The sequence below is a fragment of the Thermochaetoides thermophila genome (assembly GCF_000221225.1).
Source record: "Thermochaetoides thermophila DSM 1495 unplaced genomic scaffold scf7180000011816, whole genome shotgun sequence".
NCBI lineage: Eukaryota > Fungi > Ascomycota > Sordariomycetes > Sordariales > Chaetomiaceae > Thermochaetoides > Thermochaetoides thermophila.
This window is the reverse complement of record NW_006383032.1, coordinates 5,153,072-5,173,907: the sequence shown is the minus strand read 5'-3', so window position 1 is coordinate 5,173,907 and position 20,836 is coordinate 5,153,072. Positions and strand designations below refer to the sequence as shown.

At 51.9% G+C, this 20,836-nt stretch overlaps 9 protein-coding genes across 9 annotated transcripts; 5 read left to right on the top strand and 4 right to left on the bottom strand.

Moving 5' to 3' along the window:
* Positions 1-306: 306 nt before the first annotated feature.
* Positions 307-1,589, top strand: CTHT_0034850 (uncharacterized protein; the record flags this gene model as incomplete). The annotated part of the gene is made up of 3 exons (XM_006693854.1): positions 307-1,039; positions 1,109-1,466; positions 1,523-1,589. 3 exons carry the CDS (start codon positions 307-309, stop codon positions 1,587-1,589), a joined length of 1,158 nt encoding a protein of 385 aa, XP_006693917.1.
* A 427-nt stretch (positions 1,590-2,016) lies between these two features.
* On the bottom strand, positions 2,017-3,666 carry CTHT_0034840 (uncharacterized protein; the record flags this gene model as incomplete). Its single annotated transcript, XM_006693853.1, has 4 exons — positions 2,017-2,168; positions 2,232-2,437; positions 2,500-3,377; positions 3,553-3,666. The coding sequence occupies 4 exons, from the start codon at positions 3,664-3,666 to the stop codon at positions 2,017-2,019; spliced, it is 1,350 nt and encodes a 449-aa protein (XP_006693916.1).
* Positions 3,667-4,134: 468 nt separating this feature from the next.
* On the top strand, positions 4,135-5,416 carry CTHT_0034830 (uncharacterized protein; the record flags this gene model as incomplete). Its single annotated transcript, XM_006693852.1, has 5 exons — positions 4,135-4,278; positions 4,344-4,491; positions 4,543-4,689; positions 4,760-4,885; positions 4,944-5,416. The coding sequence occupies 5 exons, from the start codon at positions 4,135-4,137 to the stop codon at positions 5,414-5,416; spliced, it is 1,038 nt and encodes a 345-aa protein (XP_006693915.1).
* Positions 5,417-5,454: 38 nt separating this feature from the next.
* On the bottom strand, positions 5,455-6,093 carry CTHT_0034820 (ankyrin repeat-containing protein; the record flags this gene model as incomplete). The annotated part of the gene is made up of 1 exon (XM_006693851.1): positions 5,455-6,093. One exon carries the CDS (start codon positions 6,091-6,093, stop codon positions 5,455-5,457), a length of 639 nt encoding a protein of 212 aa, XP_006693914.1.
* A 1,148-nt stretch (positions 6,094-7,241) lies between these two features.
* On the top strand, positions 7,242-9,782 carry CTHT_0034810 (tRNA ligase-like protein; the record flags this gene model as incomplete). Its single annotated transcript, XM_006693850.1, has 1 exon — positions 7,242-9,782. One exon carries the CDS (start codon positions 7,242-7,244, stop codon positions 9,780-9,782), a length of 2,541 nt encoding a protein of 846 aa, XP_006693913.1.
* Positions 9,783-10,324: 542 nt separating this feature from the next.
* Positions 10,325-11,678, bottom strand: CTHT_0034800 (anthranilate phosphoribosyltransferase-like protein; the record flags this gene model as incomplete). Its single annotated transcript, XM_006693849.1, has 2 exons — positions 10,325-11,266; positions 11,346-11,678. 2 exons carry the CDS (start codon positions 11,676-11,678, stop codon positions 10,325-10,327), a joined length of 1,275 nt encoding a protein of 424 aa, XP_006693912.1.
* A 772-nt stretch (positions 11,679-12,450) lies between these two features.
* Positions 12,451-13,470, top strand: CTHT_0034790 (mitochondrial 54S ribosomal protein uL10m; the record flags this gene model as incomplete). The annotated part of the gene is made up of 1 exon (XM_006693848.1): positions 12,451-13,470. The coding sequence occupies one exon, from the start codon at positions 12,451-12,453 to the stop codon at positions 13,468-13,470; it is 1,020 nt and encodes a 339-aa protein (XP_006693911.1).
* A 2,751-nt stretch (positions 13,471-16,221) lies between these two features.
* Positions 16,222-17,806, top strand: CTHT_0034780 (26S proteasome regulatory subunit-like protein; the record flags this gene model as incomplete). Its single annotated transcript, XM_006693847.1, has 4 exons — positions 16,222-16,520; positions 16,600-17,015; positions 17,076-17,710; positions 17,786-17,806. 4 exons carry the CDS (start codon positions 16,222-16,224, stop codon positions 17,804-17,806), a joined length of 1,371 nt encoding a protein of 456 aa, XP_006693910.1.
* Positions 17,807-19,683: 1,877 nt separating this feature from the next.
* CTHT_0034770 (uncharacterized protein) lies at positions 19,684-20,442 on the bottom strand (the record flags this gene model as incomplete). The annotated part of the gene is made up of 4 exons (XM_006693846.1): positions 19,684-19,718; positions 19,778-19,864; positions 19,939-20,177; positions 20,246-20,442. 4 exons carry the CDS (start codon positions 20,440-20,442, stop codon positions 19,684-19,686), a joined length of 558 nt encoding a protein of 185 aa, XP_006693909.1.
* Between the last annotated feature and the right edge of the window lie 394 nt (positions 20,443-20,836).

The following is a 20,836-nucleotide window of genomic DNA, read 5'->3' as shown; positions in this document are numbered from 1 at the left end:
TTTTGGGCCTGAACCTCCGCTTTCTAGTCTCCTGTCGCGTCCATCGCACGGCGTTTGTCTTCACCTGAATCACACTTGTCCTCGACCATTCCTTTGATCAGTCCCTGCTTCTCCGGCGACCCTCGAGGTCAGTCTGATCGAGCCACTTCCACATTCCAGGTGATCAAACCCGTGGTGGACTTCCCTTTTCATCAAGGTGTCCCCACCACCACTGCTGGCCGGTCTTTATCGATAAACCGCAACTTGCTGCCGACCGCCGATACCGTTATATACGGCATTCGCATCTCAGCACCAGTTCCGTTCGCCATGCCTAGGCCATCATCCAACGTCTCCGATACTCAGTCACCGCGCTTCTTTCCATCAACATGCCCCGAGTCTGAAGAATACCAACGATCGGAAGTTTCATCTCACACAGAGTTCCAGGGTGCGCTGTCGCCCGAATCGCTGTCAGACTGGCAGCCCCACGCCGCGTCACAAGATCTGGGCGGTGATGGCCCATCATCACCATTGCACACAATGTCGCCCGGTCCACAATCCGAGAGTGTTCGCGATGTCGAGATGGGTAATGACGGGGAACGGTTGCCGTCGCCCATGCGAGATGAGATGGATGAGTCGCACAAACGGACAGACTCAAATGAAGCAGCGCTTACCATGCGCGCTCGCTCCAGCAGGTCCTTGGGCAACGTTCGCGCCTGCGATACAAACATTCGACCGGTAAAAACTAAGTCGTCTGGCGAACCCCCAGGGACAAGCAAGCAGGCCTCCGATGCTCTGCCGCGTTCTGACAGTAAGATCCACAATACTGATATATGGGATATGGGAAGGGGTCCTCGATGGGTTGAAGATAGCGGGTTGGCTGGCTTGGCCCACGAGTATTCACATATGCGACTGGTCCTACCAAACCCGTCCTGCTATCTGCGTCCCGGTACGAGGTTTGTTGGAACCCAACAATCAAAGCGCCAAAAGTACGCGGTTGAAGTTGAGTTCAAGCATATAGATATTCGGGAGTCCTTTTTGTGCGGTTACCTTCGTATCCAAGGTTCGTATCATTTTGGTCGCCCTATTGTCCGACCACGTCGCGCATGCTGACCCAAATCACTTTCCATAGGGCTCACATCTGAGGACTCTACGTTGATAACGTACTTTGAAGGAGAGATTATTGGCACCAAGTATGGTTTCATCACAGAGCAGCCTGCATGGGGCGCAACGCCCCAGATCGATGTCTCTCATTGGGAGAAGTTCTCGCCTTTTGAGCCGTACAAGCCGTATGTGCGCAAAGGTCAGGTGTACCTCAAAGACGCAATGCAGAGAGAATACATCTTCATGAGATGGAAGGAACATTTCCTCGTCCCAGATCATCGTGTGAAGATGATCAGTGGAGCGAGTTTTGAAGGATTCTACTATATTTGCTTCAACCAAATTGAGGGCGATGTCAAGGGCATTTACTACCACAGCCGGAGCGAGGAGTAAGTTTAAGTTGTCTATTTATCACAATCAATCAGCTAACTTACCCGGCGCACAGTTTCCAGCAGTTGGAGTTGAAATGCATCCAAAATCGAGGACTATTTGCCTCATACGAGTTCAGGTGAATCTCTGGGCATCAAGCCAGAGACCCTTCCAACTGGTCCCTTTGGGACTACTCCCATCAACTAGCGCTGGATGGGCTTGTGTGGGCTTCGATCCGACTATCAGCCATAGATTCGACGTTGTTTTTGCATTTTCTTGCGTTTTGATACGACATCAGCGATGCGTTTATTTTTGGGATGATAATGATCAGCAAACAGAGTTGGAGTATGACACCACAATATCATTATACATACACTGCGTGAAAGAGAAGGCCGGTGGGCCTATGGATACTCCTGGAAGGCGAGGGGTAGCTTCGATCGGTCCAAGAATACATAAACAGCACGAAATGTCGGTCGGTTTGGCATGTTTTTCGAATCCTCATCTTCATTGTACATTGTTTTAAAGGGTACCAAAGACACATCAGCTCACCTTCGCGCCGCGCATCTCCCTTCACGACTCGAATTTAGTGAAGTAAGCCTTACGGAACGGGTTTAGCTCGTCAGCCGTTTTCCCAACCTCTATTCTCCGCTGCCGTGCCTTCATTGCCTCGGGATCGACTTCTCGGTCGGGGATGCGGCGGTATGTGATTAGTCTCCGAGACCCTGTTTCATGTCATCAGAAACCGTTGACCCTGACGTAAAGCTAGGCCTTTGGGTAAAACATACATTTGTTGAACGTTTGCGTGCAGACTGAGACAACCTCGAGGTAGGGGTGTGTTGGCACGGGAATTTCTTGATTCTCGTCATTGGCTGTCGGCATCCAAAACGACAACCGCCCATTGTCGACAAGAGTTTGAGCTGCGAAATGCAGTATGTCATCCAACATGTTGAAGAAGCTATAAGGCTTCTTAGGAGGAATAAAGTCCGGATTCCTGCGCAGCATAACTCTGTTAGCTGAGAAGCACAAACTTCTGGAATGCGCCAAATCACCCACTTATACATCTCCCTCCCCTTCTTTTCGACCCAAGGGCTCTTTTCCGGGTCTCTCACTCCCAGCACGCGCAACCCTTCCCGTACACCATAGGGCGGATCGCAAACAATTCCATCGAACAACCTCCCTGTGACACCATCACCATCATACCGCAGTTCAGTTCTGCGGATTGGCGAATTCGTCAGATCTGCCGTAAACATCCCTCCCAAGCCAGCCAACAGACCGTATTGCTCAAAGTTTGCCTTGAGAGTACGCTTCTTCTCGTCACCCCGGATGCTCCGCCCGTCGATGTCGCTTCCGAATGTCAGAGCACCAAACTGTGCGCATGCGATCGGGAAACTGCCCGTCCCCACAAATGGGTCATACATGATTTTTCCAGGGGCTGCCAGCGCCATGTTGGCCGTCACTAGGGCCAATTCGGCATCCATTGAAGTCGTGCTGATGTACCGACGTTTCTTGAGATCCAACTTCTTAGGAAGGTCCCGAGCGCCATTGGCTAGGCGCCTGCCGAAGTAATAGTGCTTTGGGTCCGGGATACCCAAAAGGGTGGCATTATAGGGCCAGTCCTCATGTAGCACGAACTCTTCGTCGGCGCCACGCATACGGATGGGGCCTTCAAAGCCTAGATAAGCGAAAGAATTGATGATGCGGACCTTGTCCTCAGCCGAGCGAGACCCTTGGTAAGAATCGATGGTGAACTTGAAGGAGCATGTCTTGTAGAGCGACCACAGGTGTTGAGTTGATGTCTTCACAGCTTTGTGAACTGTATTGAGATCCGGTCCGTGGCCCCAAAGCTCATGGATCGACATGACCAGTATGGAGCGCCGGACGAGACGCCGTGCTGCATCTTCTGATGGGAGTTGAACGATACAAAAGGGCGACTGTAGGAAAATAGAGACTGGTTAGATGGACGCTGTAGTGTGTGGTCGTGCCGCAACAACGGTTCCTCGTATGACTTTGGTTCAGGGGGCGGGGTAATCTTATGGAGGGATTGGAAAGGCAGAGAAGGTGCCATGCTAGCATTTCTTGGTATACCTAACCGGGAAAAAAACTCACTTCAAGACTATACGAGATGATTTTCAAATCCACCCTTTCAATGACAGCCAATGCCTGAATCTCAGGGAGTCGAAAGGTTTCATGGGATTGAGAGAAACGGATGAGGAAGTCCATATTAGAAAAAGGTCGGGTTTGGGGAAGAGCGTACGAGTCCGGACAATATCGAAAATATTGTTTTCTTTTCTGTAGTAAAGTGTGAAATGTAAGATAGATCCTTACTCCACACAAATATCTGTCGCACTAAAAGTCTTGCAAACGTAGCTTGAGGATATCTGGGAAGATGATTTTGTCGCTGGACTAGACTCACACAAACACAACCCACACAGCACTGAGTTTTGTAACTCCTGCTAGACACAACCTCAGTGGGTTGGTACCGACGGCAGGTGTGCCTTTAGTGCATCAGTTACCGGTCTAGCCAATCAGAACAGCTATTGTAGATTATAGCTTACACCCGGGCGTTGCTTTATACTTCTCTCCAACTTTTCAAGCTTGGGGCATCTTGAACATGTCACCACCGCTTGCAACCAGTTTAAATCTATCATAAATCAACACAACCAAGTCTTGCGTGCTATAACTGGTAAAATGCTCTCCTTCAACCCCCCAGCAGTCTACCAAACAACCAAGTGTTACGTAACCCACGGGGTTATGGGCCATCTCGATCCAGCTCAGCCACCAATGAAGAGCAAACCCTGGATATCACTGGCCAGCCAAGATTTTATTCGTAGGGTGGGTGTCTCTTTGTCACTCATAAGGTGGCTCTTTTTGGTCTATCCTGTGCTGATATGGTCCAGGTTGACTTGGTGGTTCCTCAGAATGTCTTCTCTGACGTCGTCTGGGATAAGCTGGTCAAAGACCGGCCAGCCCCAGACTTCAAAAGGGTCATTATGTCCCTTCACGATGTCTTAACGGGAGACTTTTTCTCTGGCTACATCAAATCAGGTATGCGAAGGAAAGACACTTGCCCCAACATACTGCTAACATCGCCAACAGGCAATGCGCTAATGCTCTCCGAGGGTCGAAGAGGTATCGACAATGTCTTCTATGTGCAGAGTGGCCAATTGACCATGCTCCTGGACAAGGAGCACTACGAGCGGGCAGGGCTGGTCGGCAAGCCTCATGGCGCCAAAGGAAAGCGTGGTCTGAAGCCTCGTTGGGGTATATAAACCATCCTCGTGTCATCCAGTTGACGGCTTTACTAACCCTTTAGTTGTCGAGTTCGACCTTACAAGCCCCTCAATGATACCTGGGAAGAAGGGGTTTGACCGATTGATCTATGCGACAAAAAATGTCTTCTCTACGCCAGTAACATGGCTCGTTTGCAATCTATCATCGGGTATGTGGCCATCCCTCGGCAAAAGCAACATATTCCCATAAGCTAATGTGAGCCACAGCCCCCAGTCCCGACCCTCTTTCGCCTTATCTCCCCGTTACTTACACGGCCGAGCCCAGCGTCGTGGACAATGGCCAGATTAATATCCCTAACTTCTCACCACCAGTTGACTCAAAAGAGGATTTCAAAGACTTTTCCACTGAGATATATGAGTGGCTATCTCTCGTACGACTCCAGAGTCCTCGAGTCCAGCGTGGCGACCAAATTGACCCATATCTTTCCCGATACCGGTTACCTGAGGGCTCTGAGCCCAACAACCTCTGCACTATCACTTGGCAGGGCTTCATTTCACCGGCTTGGTGCCGAAAAACTCTCCTAGATATCGTTGACACTCTCCCACCCAAAGGTTGGTTTGCATTCAGCACAACCACCTTCTCTAAAGGTCTTGTCGGGGATAATACCGAGTGTACCATCCTCCGACTTCCCAACTCATCTGGCGAATATCTCATGTGGGAGGTTGAGGCACATGAGTAACGGCCGGGTCGAAGCAAAACAATGACTGAATCAGTTGTTCAGTCTTGTCTCGGCCGGACATTTCGCTCGTCTGCAAATTGACCGCGAATTGCCTCCTCTACCAAACGCCGCAGCTCCGCCTGGCCTTCGGGAGATTGAAAATCTTCCCTTGCCGCAAGCTCCTCTATCCTCCTGCGGAACTCGGGATCTGGGGGCAGCTCCGCGTCTTCAGACTCATCCATCGTCCCCACTGTGACCTTGAAACCTTCTGGCAGGGGAGGAATAGCCTCTCCATGGTCTGTTATGCCATTGTTGGTCAAAGAGTCGCTTTCCAAGTTTTGCAGATATTGAGTCACGGCAGGGAAATCGCCATCAGCCTCGAACTTTTCTCTTGCTGTCTGGCCCTCGTCATTTTGTATCTTAGGATCCAGCCCCAGCTCTTCAACAAGGACGCGCGCGGCATCAACTGTCTCGACAACGAAAAGCGCTGTCTCTCCATCTTCGTCCTTAAGATCAACCGGGACCTTGAACTCGCGGATCAATTGGCGCAGGAGATCGAGATGGTTGTAGCTCGCAGCCGCATGAACGAGGGAGTATCCATGTTCGTCCTGTCCTGAGGCAAGTTGCGGCTGCTCGCGAAGCAGCGAGATCAGCGCTTGGGGGTTGTCGGCGGCGAGAAGATAGGGATTAGGGGCCATTTTTCTGGGATCCGAGCGAACCGATAAGTAACGACGTGTTTGGGCGAGGGTAAGCGATTGTAACACTTGGGAAGGCGTTACTGAGGCAGAGAGCGAGTTGCGCCTGGAGATGTGAAGCCGGTCGTGAAGTGAAATTTTTGGCGGGGCTTGAAGCCATCGCGGGGCAGACTAAACGGTGTGACACAATTGGCCCCACCAGCTCGACCGTTCAGATTCTAGGGGCCATATCGAGTACTTTTCAATTTCTTTAAAAGAACATATTGTGCCCAATTATCAACAAACTGCGAAATATAGCTAATTGGAAATACTCATATTAGTTTAGTAAACCTTACAAGCCTCACATTAATTCTAATCTAGAGAATCCTGTCTGGTAAGCCAGGAAAGAAGCGATCCCCGATCGTACTCAGTACTGAGAACCTTCAGGGACCCACTCAAAGGTCGATGGCCGCGGGCAAAGGTGGGGGCATCGCAACACCCTTGGTTGGAGGGGCAACTCTTGGAAAGCTACGGAAGTGACTCTTCGCCGAACCCAGGATATCAACGACGAATTCCCATTTGTCATATACAGGTATTAGTCGAGGATTTCTTTGGTTGTGGCTTACATCCTGTGTGACTTTGGCAACGACAGGACGACAGAATTCTACCTTGCTCGGATTGACTGAGCACGGCAATTGATTCATCCGGAAAATCGTGCTGAGGTGAGAAGTGAGAAGCCACGCAAGGGCTGTCTTTCCTCAAAGAGCTCAGGCCTGCAGGTACCTGATTCTAGGTTGCCGTCCGTTTTGCGGAGCTCGTCGCTGGTTGCTACTTGTTTTATGCGCCGCTGGTGGAGGATAAAAGAAGCTCTTGGAGCCTATCCCAAACCCAGCCTCAGTCTCTGTCATTTTCTAACGAGTCCCAGATCCTGCAGATCACCACTTGCCGCACTGCGCCCTGCATTCACGCTGCTGCAGCCTTCGCAACGCTGTGTCCAGTCGTGCACCAATTCGCTGCTGCCGCGCTCACAATCCCCTCGTCCAACCGTCACAGCTCCAGTTCTCAGTGACCGAGGTCCAATCCCAGGCCCAGGCCCAGATCCCAGCCCAAGCTCCACCCAAAAATTAGTGCACGCAGTCAGTACTCCTCCAGGCACGTCGCACAGTCGCATCATGGATGGTACCGCCGAGAAGCAAAGAGATTCGCTGGCGTCGAGGTACAAGGCCTCGACCGACTATGCTAAAGATGCCGAGGGCTTGACGGCGCCATACGTCAGCCAAGACCCCCAGGAGACGGCCGCCCTAGTGCGCGCCCTCGACGATGCGGCCAAGAAGGGCAAGAAGAGCGGCGGCTTCAGCGTCAAGAAGACCCGGTACGCCGTTGCTAGCTCGCCGACTGGCGCCGAGGTCGATTCATGGCGCTTCAATGACTGGGACTACAAGAAGCCCGATTTGCCGACCTATGCCCGGGGCCTGTTCACCACTCGCACTCAGCATGGTGTCCCAGAAATTGCCGTCCGTGGCTACGACAAGTTCTTCAATATCGACGAGACTCGCGACACTGCTTGGTCTGCCATAAGGGAAAGGACCAAGGGTCCGTACGAGCTCACACTCAAGGAGAACGGCTGCATCATTTTCATCAGTGGTCTCGAGGACGGTACGCTTCTCGTCTGCAGCAAACACTCTACTGGTGACAGGTCAGACGTTGCCCTCAGCCATTCCAGCGCTGGTGAGAAGCATCTCGAGGCTCAGCTAGAACGCATCGGCAAGACGAAGGAGGAACTGGCTCGTGAGCTGAGGAAGCGAAATGCTACCGCAGTGGCTGAACTCTGTGATGACTCCTTCGAGGAACACATTTTGGCCTATGGCCCGGATAAGGCTGGTCTGTACCTGCACGGCATCAACCTCAATATTCCCGAGTTTATCACATACCCATCGCCGCTTGTGCAAAAGTTTGCCGAGGATTGGGGCTTCAGGAAGACTGGTCTAATTATCATCGATAACATTGATGATGTGAAGGCTTTCCTTGAAGAGGTTGCTGAGACGGGTGCTCATGACGGCCGTGATGTCGAGGGCTTTGTCATCCGCTGCAAGAAGTCAACGAATCCGGGCGTTGGGCCATACCACGATTGGTTCTTCAAGTACAAGTTCGAGGAACCTTACCTGATGTACCGGCAGTGGCGTGAATGTACCAAGGCTCTCATCTCCGGCAAGCAGCCCAAGATCAAGAAGCATGTCAAAATCACGGAGGAGTACCTTCTTTATGCTCGCAAGCGCCTCGCTGCCGACCCCAAGTTGGCCAAGCTGTATAACCAGAACCACGGCATTATCAAACTGCGGAATGACTTCCTGGAGTACAAGAATATGAAGGGCACCGATGCCGCTAATCTCGAAGACGACGGTGCGGCTAGCGTGACGCGTGACATCATTCTTGTACCCATTGCTACGATCGGCTGTGGCAAGACGACCCTTGGCGTCGCCCTAACCAAGCTGTTTGGATGGGGGCACATCCAAAATGACAACATTACTGGCAGCAAACGCCCTCCGCGGTTTACCAAGGCCGTTCTGGATGAACTCAACGAGCACCCAGCCGTGTTTGCTGACAGGAATAACTCTATGAGGCAAGAGCGGAAGCAACTTCTGACCGACGTCAAGATGCAGCACACAACTGCAAGGCTTGTTGCTCTCCATTTCGTCCACGATGACATCAACACCGTCAGAAAGGTGACTCAAGAGCGTGTGATCCAGCGGGGTGACAACCACCAGACGATCCAAGCTGCTACAGACGTGAACAAGGTCATTGGTATCATGGAAGGCTTTATTCATCGCTTCGAGCCTTGCGATCCCGAGAAGGACCCAGACGAAGGGTTTGATGCCGTGATCGATTTGGATCCCACAGCTGGTAGCAGGGAAAATCTGGAGGTTGTCATCAGGGAGCTACATCGCCTTTATCCAAACTTCGTAAAGGAAGTGCCACCCGCCGAGGCCATGGACGAAGCGATCAAGTTTGCTATGGAAAGCTACAAGCCAGATCTCCGGCACATTATTCCTGATCGTTCCAAGAACAAGGATAAGAAGAAAGAAGGCAAGCAAGAACAGCAGCAGCAGCCTGCTGCTCAAAAGCCGCCTAAGAAAAAGCCTTTGGAGTATATGTCTGTCGACATGCCCACTAAAGGTGTCCTGGATGCCCTCGAGAAGACTTTCGGATCGGTACCCGTCGAACAGGCCCGCTTTTTCAAGCAACTCCAGGGCACGCGGCGTGTTCAGGCCAAGTTCCATGTCACTCTCATGCATCGTGCTACAGCCAAGGAACACCCCGAACTTTGGCAGCGTTACACTAAGCTGCACGGAGAGGCAACTGCAGAGAATCCGGATGCTCAGCTTGGGGAGCTTGACGTTCAACTCGAGCGAGTGGTTTGGGATTCGCGCATCATGGCCATAGTCGTGCGTTTGATCCCTGTCAATCCCGAGGACGCTGAGGTGAAGGACCCAGCAAAGCCCGACCAACCTGGCCAGCCCAAGTGGCAGTGTGTCAACCGCGTTGCTCATATCACTGTCGGCACACGTGATGATAGTGTGAAGCCCAAGGAGAGCAACGACTTGCTGTGCCGCTGGCTTGAAGTGGGCAGTGGCGGTGAGACAGGCATCGGAGAGCTGATCATGCAGGGCAAGCCGATCCTCAGGGGCATCGTCAAGGGTGTGTTGTCAAGGTAGGACGCGAAACGGCACTTTTTGATGAAGCAGCGCAGGTATGGATGGGGTAGGCGTCAGGGGAAGAGGGATGGATGGAAATGGTGTGAGAAAAAAGACATGGAGCTAAGCAAAGAGAGAAAAATGGTCCTACGGAACCTCAGGTGAACACAGAACAAGGAAGCATGTGGCAATCATGATGGCTCTTCGAGAAATTGATGAGGAGAATAAGGATATGGTTAAGGAGTGATCCGACTGGATTTCGTGCTTCAATTATTATGGCTTTCGTGGCCCTATGACTAGACGATGCGTGAACCATATATACATTTATGATCACAACAAATATTATGTGCGAGTCAGCCAGTTATATTATGGCTATTCTCAATGATAAGAACAACAGATCCTATCACCATGACAATTTCAGTTGGGTTGATTAGATGCAGCAAATGCTGTCATACTTACAACTCGCAGACAGAAAAGGGTGCCGCTTTTGACCAAGTGAGAGCCCATCACTCACTCTTTCTGTACTCCTCTGGCCTGAACCCTATTTACTTCTTCCTCCTCAGTTACTCATTGAACTCATTAGTAACCTCAACAAACTTCGCCCACTCTCTCGCTGCTGCGCCGCTCTTAATGGCCCACCGTGCCCGTCGCACACCTTCCTTCCATCTTCCGCCGCCTGGTCCACGCTCCGTGATTACCTGGCCGTCGTCACCGGGACCCATATTGCTTGTATCGGCATCGCATATGCCTGATACTACAAACAACGCAGCCGCGTTGATAAGCACAAAGTGTAAGATGGGATCGTCGTCGGGCACCTCGCCGTTGAGAATACGCGACAGAATGGCCGCATTTTCGGCCGGCTCTTTGCCCGGGGAGACGTCGGACAGCGGATGGGCAGGTAGACCGAAGTCGCGGGGGTGCAGGCGGAAGTGTTCGGTGATGGTCCGGACGCCGGTTGGGTCTGTTGGGTCAGGCGAGATGCGCCAGCAGAGCGTGTCGCCTGCGCAGCTGATCTCGTCGAGCTCTTCGTCGCCACAGACGACCAGGGCTTTGCGGGTGCCCGCAAGATGCAGGGCGTGCGCGAATACCGGGCCGATGTCCTTGCGCGCGACACCGATCATGCGGGCTTCGAGGAGGGAGGGCTGTGAGGGGTCGCTGCGCAGGTCGACTGGGTTTGCGAGAGGGCCGAGGAGATTGAAGATGGTGCGCCAGGGAAGTTGGCGACGGATTGGGGCTACATGGCGCATGCCCGGATGGAAGACCGGTGCGAAAAGGAAGCCATAGTTGGTGTGGGAGTACAGGTCTGCGATGGTGTCCGGGCGGATACGAGCTATTTGCGGGGCGCGCGGCTGCATGTTGTTGAGAAGATCGGCAGAGCCGGATTTGGAGGTTGATGCACGGTTGCCATGCTTCGCAATCAGCAGCAAGCTGGAGCCGATGATGGAGGCTGTCGTGCTGATGTTGAAGGTATTGTGCGAGTCGCCGCCGGTGCCCACGATGTCGACCTAAGGATAGGGGTCAGCTGGGAGTCTTGCAACCAAGTGCACCAGGAGCTTGGAGAAGAACTGTCACGCGCTCACATACCAGGCCGCCATTGTACCCTCCCTCCTTCCTACCCCTCTTCTCGACAACTGCTCGAAGCGATGGCTCATCTATCTTCGCAGCCGCCTGAAGCATGCGCGCGGCTGTTTTCGCAAGCACCTCAGACTGTCTATCGAGACCAGTAAAGTGCAAGCACATCAACAGCGAACTAGCCTGGACATCTGTAACCTGGTTCGTAAAGAAGTACGAGATAGCCTCGGCGATCTCGTCTGAAGTGACTGGATCGGGATGGCCAATGGGCCACAGCCGTGAGAGCAATGGCTTGAGATCGATGAGCGGAGGCACGTCCAGGACCAGCGAAGGTTGGGTCATCATGGTGATGGTGTGGGCGAGAAGTGTTGCGGAAGAAAGACCGAGTATGCAGGAAGGCTGAAGGTTTGGTGGTTTACGGAGTCGGCAACTTACAGCCCACGCGAGGGAGGGATCACCAAGCCCGGGCTGATGATTGACGTGGGCTGTTTGTTTAACCAAGTCTAGTGGAGAATGCCAACAATACGCAGTTGCAAAGAGTATCTACGTGCTTGATGGGAGCCAATTGGGGCAGAGACGCCCTCGAAGACAAAGATGATGGGTGCGGCAACGGAGTTGACTCATTGTGGAACGAAGCATGGGAGGATAGCCTAGCTGAGTTGACGCTCTGGCAGTGCCGGTCTTTTTTCCTTTCTGGAGCCGTAACATGCTTCGTCAGGAACCAAACTTGGACCGGAGCACACCCCGCAATTGTTGGCTCAAGGCGGGGCACTCAAGCAGGGATCCGAACTCGGCACCATCGGCCTTGCCTGGCAGAATCAGTGTCAGCCTTGGCCTCCCTTTTGACGTCTCGTCGGCTGCCATTCTTTGAGGCTTGGCATAGATCTTGGCAGCCTTAGATACGGTGGCCCGAGCGTCGGGCCATCGGCTGGCGCCAAAATTTCGGATCGCGGCCATTGAGATCGCAGCGCAGGCGAAGAGAAGAGGGCAGAGCGCAGCGTGTAGGGCGAATTGAATCCGACGAGCTTCTTTCGTTGGGTTAGGTCAGTATACCAGCGCTACAAGGCTTATTCTGGCTCACCAATTGAGACCGTATCTGACCTTTTCCAAGCACAGGATGCCTCCAAGATTACGATGCGCGGCCGTCCGCGGCCTGTCCACTCTTGTTAAGCCAGCCAGGCCAACCCCCTCAGCGGCTCTTCTGCTGCCCGCCGTGGCAAGATCATACGCTTCCGGACACAGCCTGTCGAGCTTGTCAGACTTCAAGATCCCAGACGACTATGTCCCTCCCGTAAAACCTCCAACAGCGCGCCCGGCAGATACCCGCAAGTCGCAGCTCCTCCGATCCTACACTTCCCTCCTGCGCTCCGCCCCCCTCATCCTCCTCTTCCAGCACAACAACCTCACCGCCGTTGAATGGGCCGCCGTTAGGCGAGAGCTGCGCAAGGCTCTGGCTGAGGTGTCCACACCCGGCACGGACTCCGAGCTGATCGCCTCGAAAGCTCAGCTCCAAGTCATCCGCACGCGCATCTTCGATGTCGCCCTGAAAATTGTCGAATTCTTCGACCCCTCCAAGGTTCCTCCTACCACGGTGTCCTCCATCACGGGTGAGAAGGTCCAGATGACTTTCAACCACGATCTTTCGAAGGCTGCGTACAAGGCCGTCAAGCAGGCTATTAAGGACCAGAACTTGCTTGAAGGCTCGGCATACGCACAACTCGCCCCGCTCATGGTTGGTCCGCTCTGCGTTCTCAGCCTGCCCGCCGTCTCTCCGGCGCATCTTTCGGCTGCTCTCAGCGTGCTCGCCCCCAGTCCGCCAGCATTCCCACCACCTAACAAGAAGAAGAATCCCGGCTACTACGACCCCATCGCCCAGAGTGGTCTGCAGAAGCTCATGTTGATCGGTGGCAGGATTGAGGATAAGGTGTTTGATATGGAGGGTGTACAGTGGGTTGGCAGCATCGAGGGTGGTATCGAGTCGCTGCGCGCCCAGGTGGTTCACCTGCTCCAGTCCGCTGGGTTGGGGCTCACCAGCACATTGGAAGGCGCCGGGAAGGCTTTGTGGCTCACATTGGAAAGCCGCAGGAACGTTCTGGAGGAGGATCAGAAGCGCGCAGGGAAGGAGAAGAAAGAGTAAAGTTCATGAGCAGGGTATATTCGTCGTTGCTGTCAAGAACCTGGGTGTTAGGATAGCCCAAGTTCCTACCGCATATAGCATGGTGTTGAGGGGCTGGGGCATTTAAGTAGTTGCCATTGTCTCTGTAGACTTGTAAACTATACTGTACGAAATACTATGACATAAAGCTTTCAAGTTCCAAGCTCATAACCTCTCCTTGGACTATGCTTCTGAAGCACTTCATGTCTTTCGATAAGGTACATCCCAGACTGTAAAGTTGTCAAGTTGCTGATGGCTTTCCTGCCTCTGCCAGAAACTAATTTGCGACAAATCTAATGCGTCAGTTATTATTGGTGTCAAATGCTCGTTTACTCTACTCAACTCTCGAAGTTCGTCTCTCTCAGTCATATGCTTGTTGGGATGATGATCGAGGGGCTGGCCAAATAGGGTGGGGGCCCCGCCTGATGCAAGGGCCCTTGTTGGCTATTTAGACAAGGCTACGGTTCACCCCAGATTTTCCCGTGATACAGCAAAGATCAGACTCAGAGAGCCTGGTTACAAACACGAGATGCTTTGGTGTTTATCAGCTAACTGAGGTCATGAGTTTATGATATTGCCTTGATGCTGTTTTGTCAACCAAGTTTAACCCATAACCCGAAAATTTAATTTGATAGCCAACTCACACGCCTGAGCATCCGTCCTATTGATAACTCACCCTAGCTCCCTGCTCCCAAGCTTCGACCCTCCTCACTTCACCCCCCTCCCCCGGAACTCAATCTCGAATCATCAGCACCACCTACAACGCACGACAACTGCCATATCTGCACGCCTGATCTAAGCTGCAATCACTTACTCCTCCTTCAAAAGGACAGCACCCCATATCAAGGGGAAATTTTTCTTATTCTCAACAGGAGAACCCTCAATTGCATCTTGTCCGCATTAGACATCAACTCCTGGGCCCCGGTGTTAATTGTCAACAATAGCGAACCTTCTCACCTCTTTCGCCGCTTGTATCCACAACCATAAACATGGATTTTGCCCCTTATCAGTCTTCTCCTCCTGAACACATACGCAGTACAACGGCGTCACCCCGAACCTCACTGGAAACTTCCCGACGATCCTCTCCACAATACCAATACCAGCAGCGACCCTCGCGCTTCTCCCCACCTCCGCTCCAGCACCCACAGCCCCAGCGTGCATGGAACAGTGACAGCATCAGTAGAGGATATCGCAGTCCCGACGGCCTAGATAATACCGGCGGCAATTACTGGGCTCAGAATGGGGGGCCAGGAGCAGGACGGTTCGTCGTATGGCTCAGAGAGCTGGTGGGGAACTCCTTCAGCGCGCTGGCCGCGCGAGAAGGGACGGTGTCCGAGCTGTTTGATACCAGCCTGGGGCTGAGACTTGACTATGAGGCGTGTCTGGCGTACCTGGCATTTCCACCCCTTGGGGCGATTCTGTTGCTGATTTTGGAAAGGAAGAGTGATTATGTGAGGTCAGTTCATCCTTTGTCCTCCAAACAGGACCTACCTCGCAATGGTGATAGCGGAGAGGAAAGACTGTGTCTGCTGACATTCCATCCACTTAGATTTCATGCATGGCAGTCTGCTCTACTGTTTACGGCGTTGTTTGTTGTGTACCTTGTGTTTTCTTGGTCGACTTTTCTAAGCTGGGTATTGTTTCTCGGGGATCTAGTGTTAATTGGATGGCTTGCATTGAACGCTTATCGAGATGCAGATACCTTGGACAGGTGAGACCCTGCCACTTTCGCCCATATGTTTTTCTGTCGAAACACCTCTATTGACATCACTCAACAACAGGTACGAAGTCCCAATTATTGGTCCCCTTGCAAGCAGGATCTTGGACGATGAGTAGCGAGGATTCGACCCTGCCATTGCCAGATGCACGTCATAAAACCATTACACGGTCTTGTCGCCCCGTTTACTTGACTCAACTTAATGTACATACGGCGCATTATCACTGCTCTGTGCCCTATTCGCACTGAGTATGCGCAGCTGGCTGGGGTTTTCTTCCTAGATCTACTAGATGGTGTCATGGTTCGATTTACAGACAAGACGGACTCGTTTCGATTGATTGCATGACTCCTATACATCATTTTGCCATAAACCTACACCATACATCCATAGTTGACTTACTTGGCCCTCAATTTTTAACCACCGTCATTGAAGCACTTTACCTCCCCAATCAGGGTTGATCAGCTGGGAGACTCATCGAAGGTGAACACGATGTCACCGACGCTGACACCTACTTTGCAAGATCTCACCATAATTTATCCTCGGTAAGGACAGTAAAATAATATATAACCTAAAATAAATTACGTAGTTCTCGTCCGTCTACCTAGGCAGGTAGGGATGTTCACAGGGCTGCAATGTAAAGTGCTTGACTCTCTCTCCTCTTTGATGTTGGATGCGGATACATCTGTTTGCAGGGTTAGGGTTGTGCTCATGAAAGGCAATTCCGGTGGGGCAGCTAAGCCTTACCAGGGCGTTGGCTTCAGCCTCCGTAGCGCTTGGTTACGTCGCGCTTTTGCCTGCAGCAGCCGCAGCCCAGCCTGCTGTCGATTCGATCAAAGCTTCATCCTCCCACCAAACGCCCAACTATAAGCCTCGCACCACCAGGTACCCGACATACTCGATACGCGCACCAGCCGCGCTTATTTCTCAGACGCCTGAGTCACAGACCGTCTACCCGTCCTTTTGGCGCTTCTTCAATAACCCTTGTCAAGTCAACCGTCTACTGTCCCCGCCCACCATGTCAACTCTCGAAGAGCTCGATGCCCTTGATCGCCAGGAGCGCGATGACAAGAAAGACAAGAAGGATGGTGACAAGAAGAAGCAAGCAGATGGCGATGCTGAAATGAAAGATGCCGAGGAGGACGACATCCTCGACGCCGAAATCCTAAGTCTGAGCACAGAAGATATCAAAACCCGCCGACGCCTGCTTGAGAATGATGCCAGAATTATGAGGAGCGAATACCAACGGTTATCGCACGAGAAGGCAACCATGAAGGAAAAGATCAAAGAGAATCTTGAGAAAATCGCAAATAACAGGTAAATGCTTTCTTGGCTGTCGCAGTCGTTGCTGCTGCCCGGCTGCCAGTCTTTCCTGTGCTGACACGCTAGATCTCAGGCAACTTCCTTACCTGGTCGGCAACGTTGTCGAGCTTCTGGATTTGGATCCGACTGAAGAGTCCTCTGAAGAGGGTGCCAATGTCGACTTGGATGCTACGCGCGTGGGCAAATCGGCTGTCATCAAGACTTCGACCAGGCAAACTATCTTCCTGCCTCTCATCGGCCTAGTCGACCCAAACAAGCTTAAACCCGGTGACCTTATTGGTGTGAATAAGGACTCGTATCTTATCCTTGACACCCTTCCGGCCGAGTATGATAGTCGTGTCAAGGCTATGGAGGTCGACGAAAAGCCGACAGAAAAGTACAGCGATGTAGGTGGTCTGGACAAGCAGATTGATGAACTTATTGAGGCCATCGTATGGCCCATGAAGGAAGCTGAGAGATTCAAGAAGATCGGCATCAAGGCGCCGAAGGGTAGGACTGATTTCAGTATTACTATTGATTCTATGACCCTTCGCTGACACCCCTGATTAGGTTGTCTCATGTACGGCCCGCCAGGAACAGGCAAGACACTTCTTGCCAGGGCCTGCGCAGCGCAAACAGATGCCACATTCCTCAAGCTTGCTGGCCCGCAACTTGTCCAGATGTTCATCGGCGATGGCGCCAAGCTTGTCCGCGACTGCTTCGCTTTGGCCAAGGAGAAGGCCCCGTCGATCATTTTCATCGATGAGCTCGACGCCGTCGGCACCAAGCGTTTCGACAGTGAAAAGAGTGGTGACCGTGAGGTCCAGCGTACCATGCTTGAGCTTCTCAACCAGCTGGACGGCTTCGCGTCAGATGATCGGATCAAGGTTATCGCCGCCACAAACCGTATCGACGTTCTTGATCCCGCCCTGCTTAGGTCAGGGCGTCTCGATCGCAAGATTGAATTTCCGCTGCCAAATGAGGAGGCTCGCGCTCAGATTCTCAAGATCCACTCGCGCAAGATGAAGGTCGATCCTTCTGTCAACTGGAGCGAGTTGGCTCGCAGCACGGATGAGTTTGGCGGTGCTATGCTTAAAGCTGTGTGCGTCGAGGCTGGTATGATTGCTCTGCGTATGGGCAAGAACAAGATCAGCCACGAGCACTACGTCGATGCTATTGCGGAGGTGCAGGCCAAGAAGAAAGACGTGAGTGAACCATTACTTTACCAACCTGTAGATCCGGAATTGCGCTTTCCACTCATGCTAACGTCACGGTTACAGACGGTCAACTTCTATGCATAAACGTTCCAAGAGCGTCCTGGTTGGGGATGTGGGGACAGTTAATGATTTGACGGCGATAATGCATAGCCAGCACGATCCGTAGGAAGTGATTTGGTAATGCCATGCTGATAGAGCAAGACCGCCGTCCTGTTAAACCTTGATCAAGGGGCTTCCTTTCTCCCGCGTGCGGACTGTCATCCTCTCTTTTATCCTCTCTGTCGAGTCCTTGTGTTCTTGTTCCGCGAGCTTATTGGGACGATTTGAAACACCCTCCCACCTGTTTCCTGTCGGTCCGTGATAGGTTTTAAGTATGTAGTTGCCTACGATGCTGACAGACAGAGGAATCTTTCGATATCCCATTTTCACCGGCTTGCGACCTCTCAGATCGTCGTGAAGTCAGGGACAAGGGTACAGCCACTGTCTCAGTTGACCCTCTTACCACAAACGTAACCTCCAACGCGCCAGTTTATGAACGCCTTATTACATTGACAAAAGAGGTAAGTCTTTAATCGGGCTGTGCCAGTGCGAAGGAAGCAGTCCGCGCTCGGTGTGCTGCGACTAGGCAATTTTGAGTGGAGTAAATATGCTTAGGTACTTAACACAGGGAAGGTATAGTACGAGGGAATACAGTCTAGTCACGTCGATTTGCCCAGAAACCAAGTGATTTTTGACTATAGTATAGTTGTAGATATATCTAAAGGCTTGTCTCGCATCACGTAGTATGCGCGTCTTTTTTGATTTTGTCCGACATGGCACAGCAACGTCAGTCAGCATGCCAAGGCTGCCGTCCAGTGGGCTCACGAACATGTCCACTGTGCGACTGAGCACCCAAATACAACAGCTGGGAGCTGCACGGAGTCTCGAATATAGGGCAAGGTTACCGTGTGAAAAAGTGGAGCGTCGCAGGAATGATTGAAAATTGCCCCCTTGAATCGCTCCAAGAAGGCGCAGAAATGATCGAATGGGGTGAGCGGAGAGCTAGGAGTGCATCTGCTTCGATCCAGCACTGCTGCGGTGGTTTGACAAGCAGATAAATCAAGCTTACGGGTTGACAATGCTGTTGGAGGAATCCAGTAGGCGCGGATAGGCGCCGGCCACCTTGTGCGGCCTCGTCACAACCCAATTAGATGTTGAGAGTCTTTACCACTCTGAGTCATTATTTCCTGCCCTCAACCCGAAAGCACATCACAGGCCCAGAAGGAAGATGGATGATCAATAACATGAAGGTTCGCAGGGCGTATTAGAGCAAATGGGGACGGCTTGTTGCCACAAGGCTGTAGTCTCTAACCGACGCCGAGCTCACGTAATCAGGTGACTCAAGAGAATTATTCTTCATAACTGAACAGCTTCCAAGGTTAGTTGACAACGCAGGAGCTTTCTTGGGCTACCATGTACCCGCACTCCATGTCTTCCTCTGTGTCAAATGGCGTGGCTAGAGTGAGGGTTAGGGTTATATGATAATGCAAAATCGGTACCCAACCCAGGCGCAATTCAGGGGCACACAATCGTTGCCGGGGTTACCAGGAATTTATGAAGTACACACCACACCTAACCGAGTATTTGACGACGAAATACTAAGCTTTGAGGCCGACTCGTTGCACACGCTCAAGAGGGTACGTTACAGGCTCGCATTAGTTTAGGCAGAAATTGAACGATTAGGGTATAGACTCCCTATTTCTATGCTAACGCAGTCCAGTCCCACTTTCAGAACCCTAGCTCCCGATCTCCCCGACACCAACCATCAATGCCCATTACTGTCCCTGAGAATTCATTGCCCATAGTTGCCCAGATACCCAATTGAGGTGATAGTCGATACTGATATGAAATTCCCGGTCGCGTTGAAAAGAAATGAAACGCGCGCGTATGGTTCGCAAGATCTGAAAGATATCATGAAGGGATTAGTAGCTGTATGGATACTCTGAAGAAGGATCGTCTATGAAAGGGTTAGTATATTCCCGAGTATAGGTTTATGATAAAAAAAATAACTCTTACATCCGTCATAGTCGCCAGTTTGCCAAACAGGATATGAGTCCATGCCCTCAGGAGGAGGAGTGCAGCAAGTAATTTCCTCAATGGGCTCTGGTTTCAGATAGTGGGTTAGACATTAGATTCGAAACTTTATGTGCCAAACATTGGGTCCCCCAAAGACGTACCGTCGTCGACATGGATCGGCTCGCCTTCTTTCAGCAACCCCTTCTTGATAGCCCTCTTCTCAAATCTGGCAATGTCTTTCGGATCGACGACTTTCCCTCGTAGAATGAACCGGGTTTCTTTGTTGGGATCAATGGCCTTCCGTTCCCGAAGAGTCTTAATCATATAGAGGTACTCTGAGGCCTTGATGTACTTGGTGTCAAGGTTCCACTTCTTGAGCTGAGTTTTGTATTGCTTCTCTCTGTAGGACAACGTCAGTTATTGTTCCCCTCCTGACTCCAGGCCCTTCGAGAAGCCCGTCATACATACGTTGCCTTGAAGTTGTACGCGATTTGCATCTGCGTCATGACGTCCTTGAGCCTCATATTAAGCGTGTTGTACATCTCTGCGATAATCTCGCGGTATGGTTCCCAATCCTCCGGCTTGGTTGGCCGGATCATTGTTGCCTGAGATTGCTGTGGTTGTTGATAGTGCTGCCCTTGGGCATACATGTAGTAGTTCGACATGGTTGAGAGGATAGATGTCACGGACGACCTGCGCTAGCTCAGTATCTGAAGATCTAGCTGGCTTGTTGTGCGTCGGTATTAGAGTTGAAGCACGTCGACTGTGGCTTCTACGAACAAGATGGCCATGAAGTGGGAACGATCGTGGACTTTATACCGCATCGCTGGGTATTTGTATAATCACGAACCCAAATGAATAGGAGGTTGAAAGAACACCCAACAACAATAGCATATCCGCAGTTCCGCACAGCCCTAAGAACAAGGAAAATGCTCGGCTCATCCTAGACCTTCACAACTACTAGATCAGGCCGCTAGGCAGCTAGATAACTGGGGGCCAGAAGAAGCGGCACGTCATGGCTGTAGGTGGCATTCCGTCTATGTGTAGAAGCCACAATTT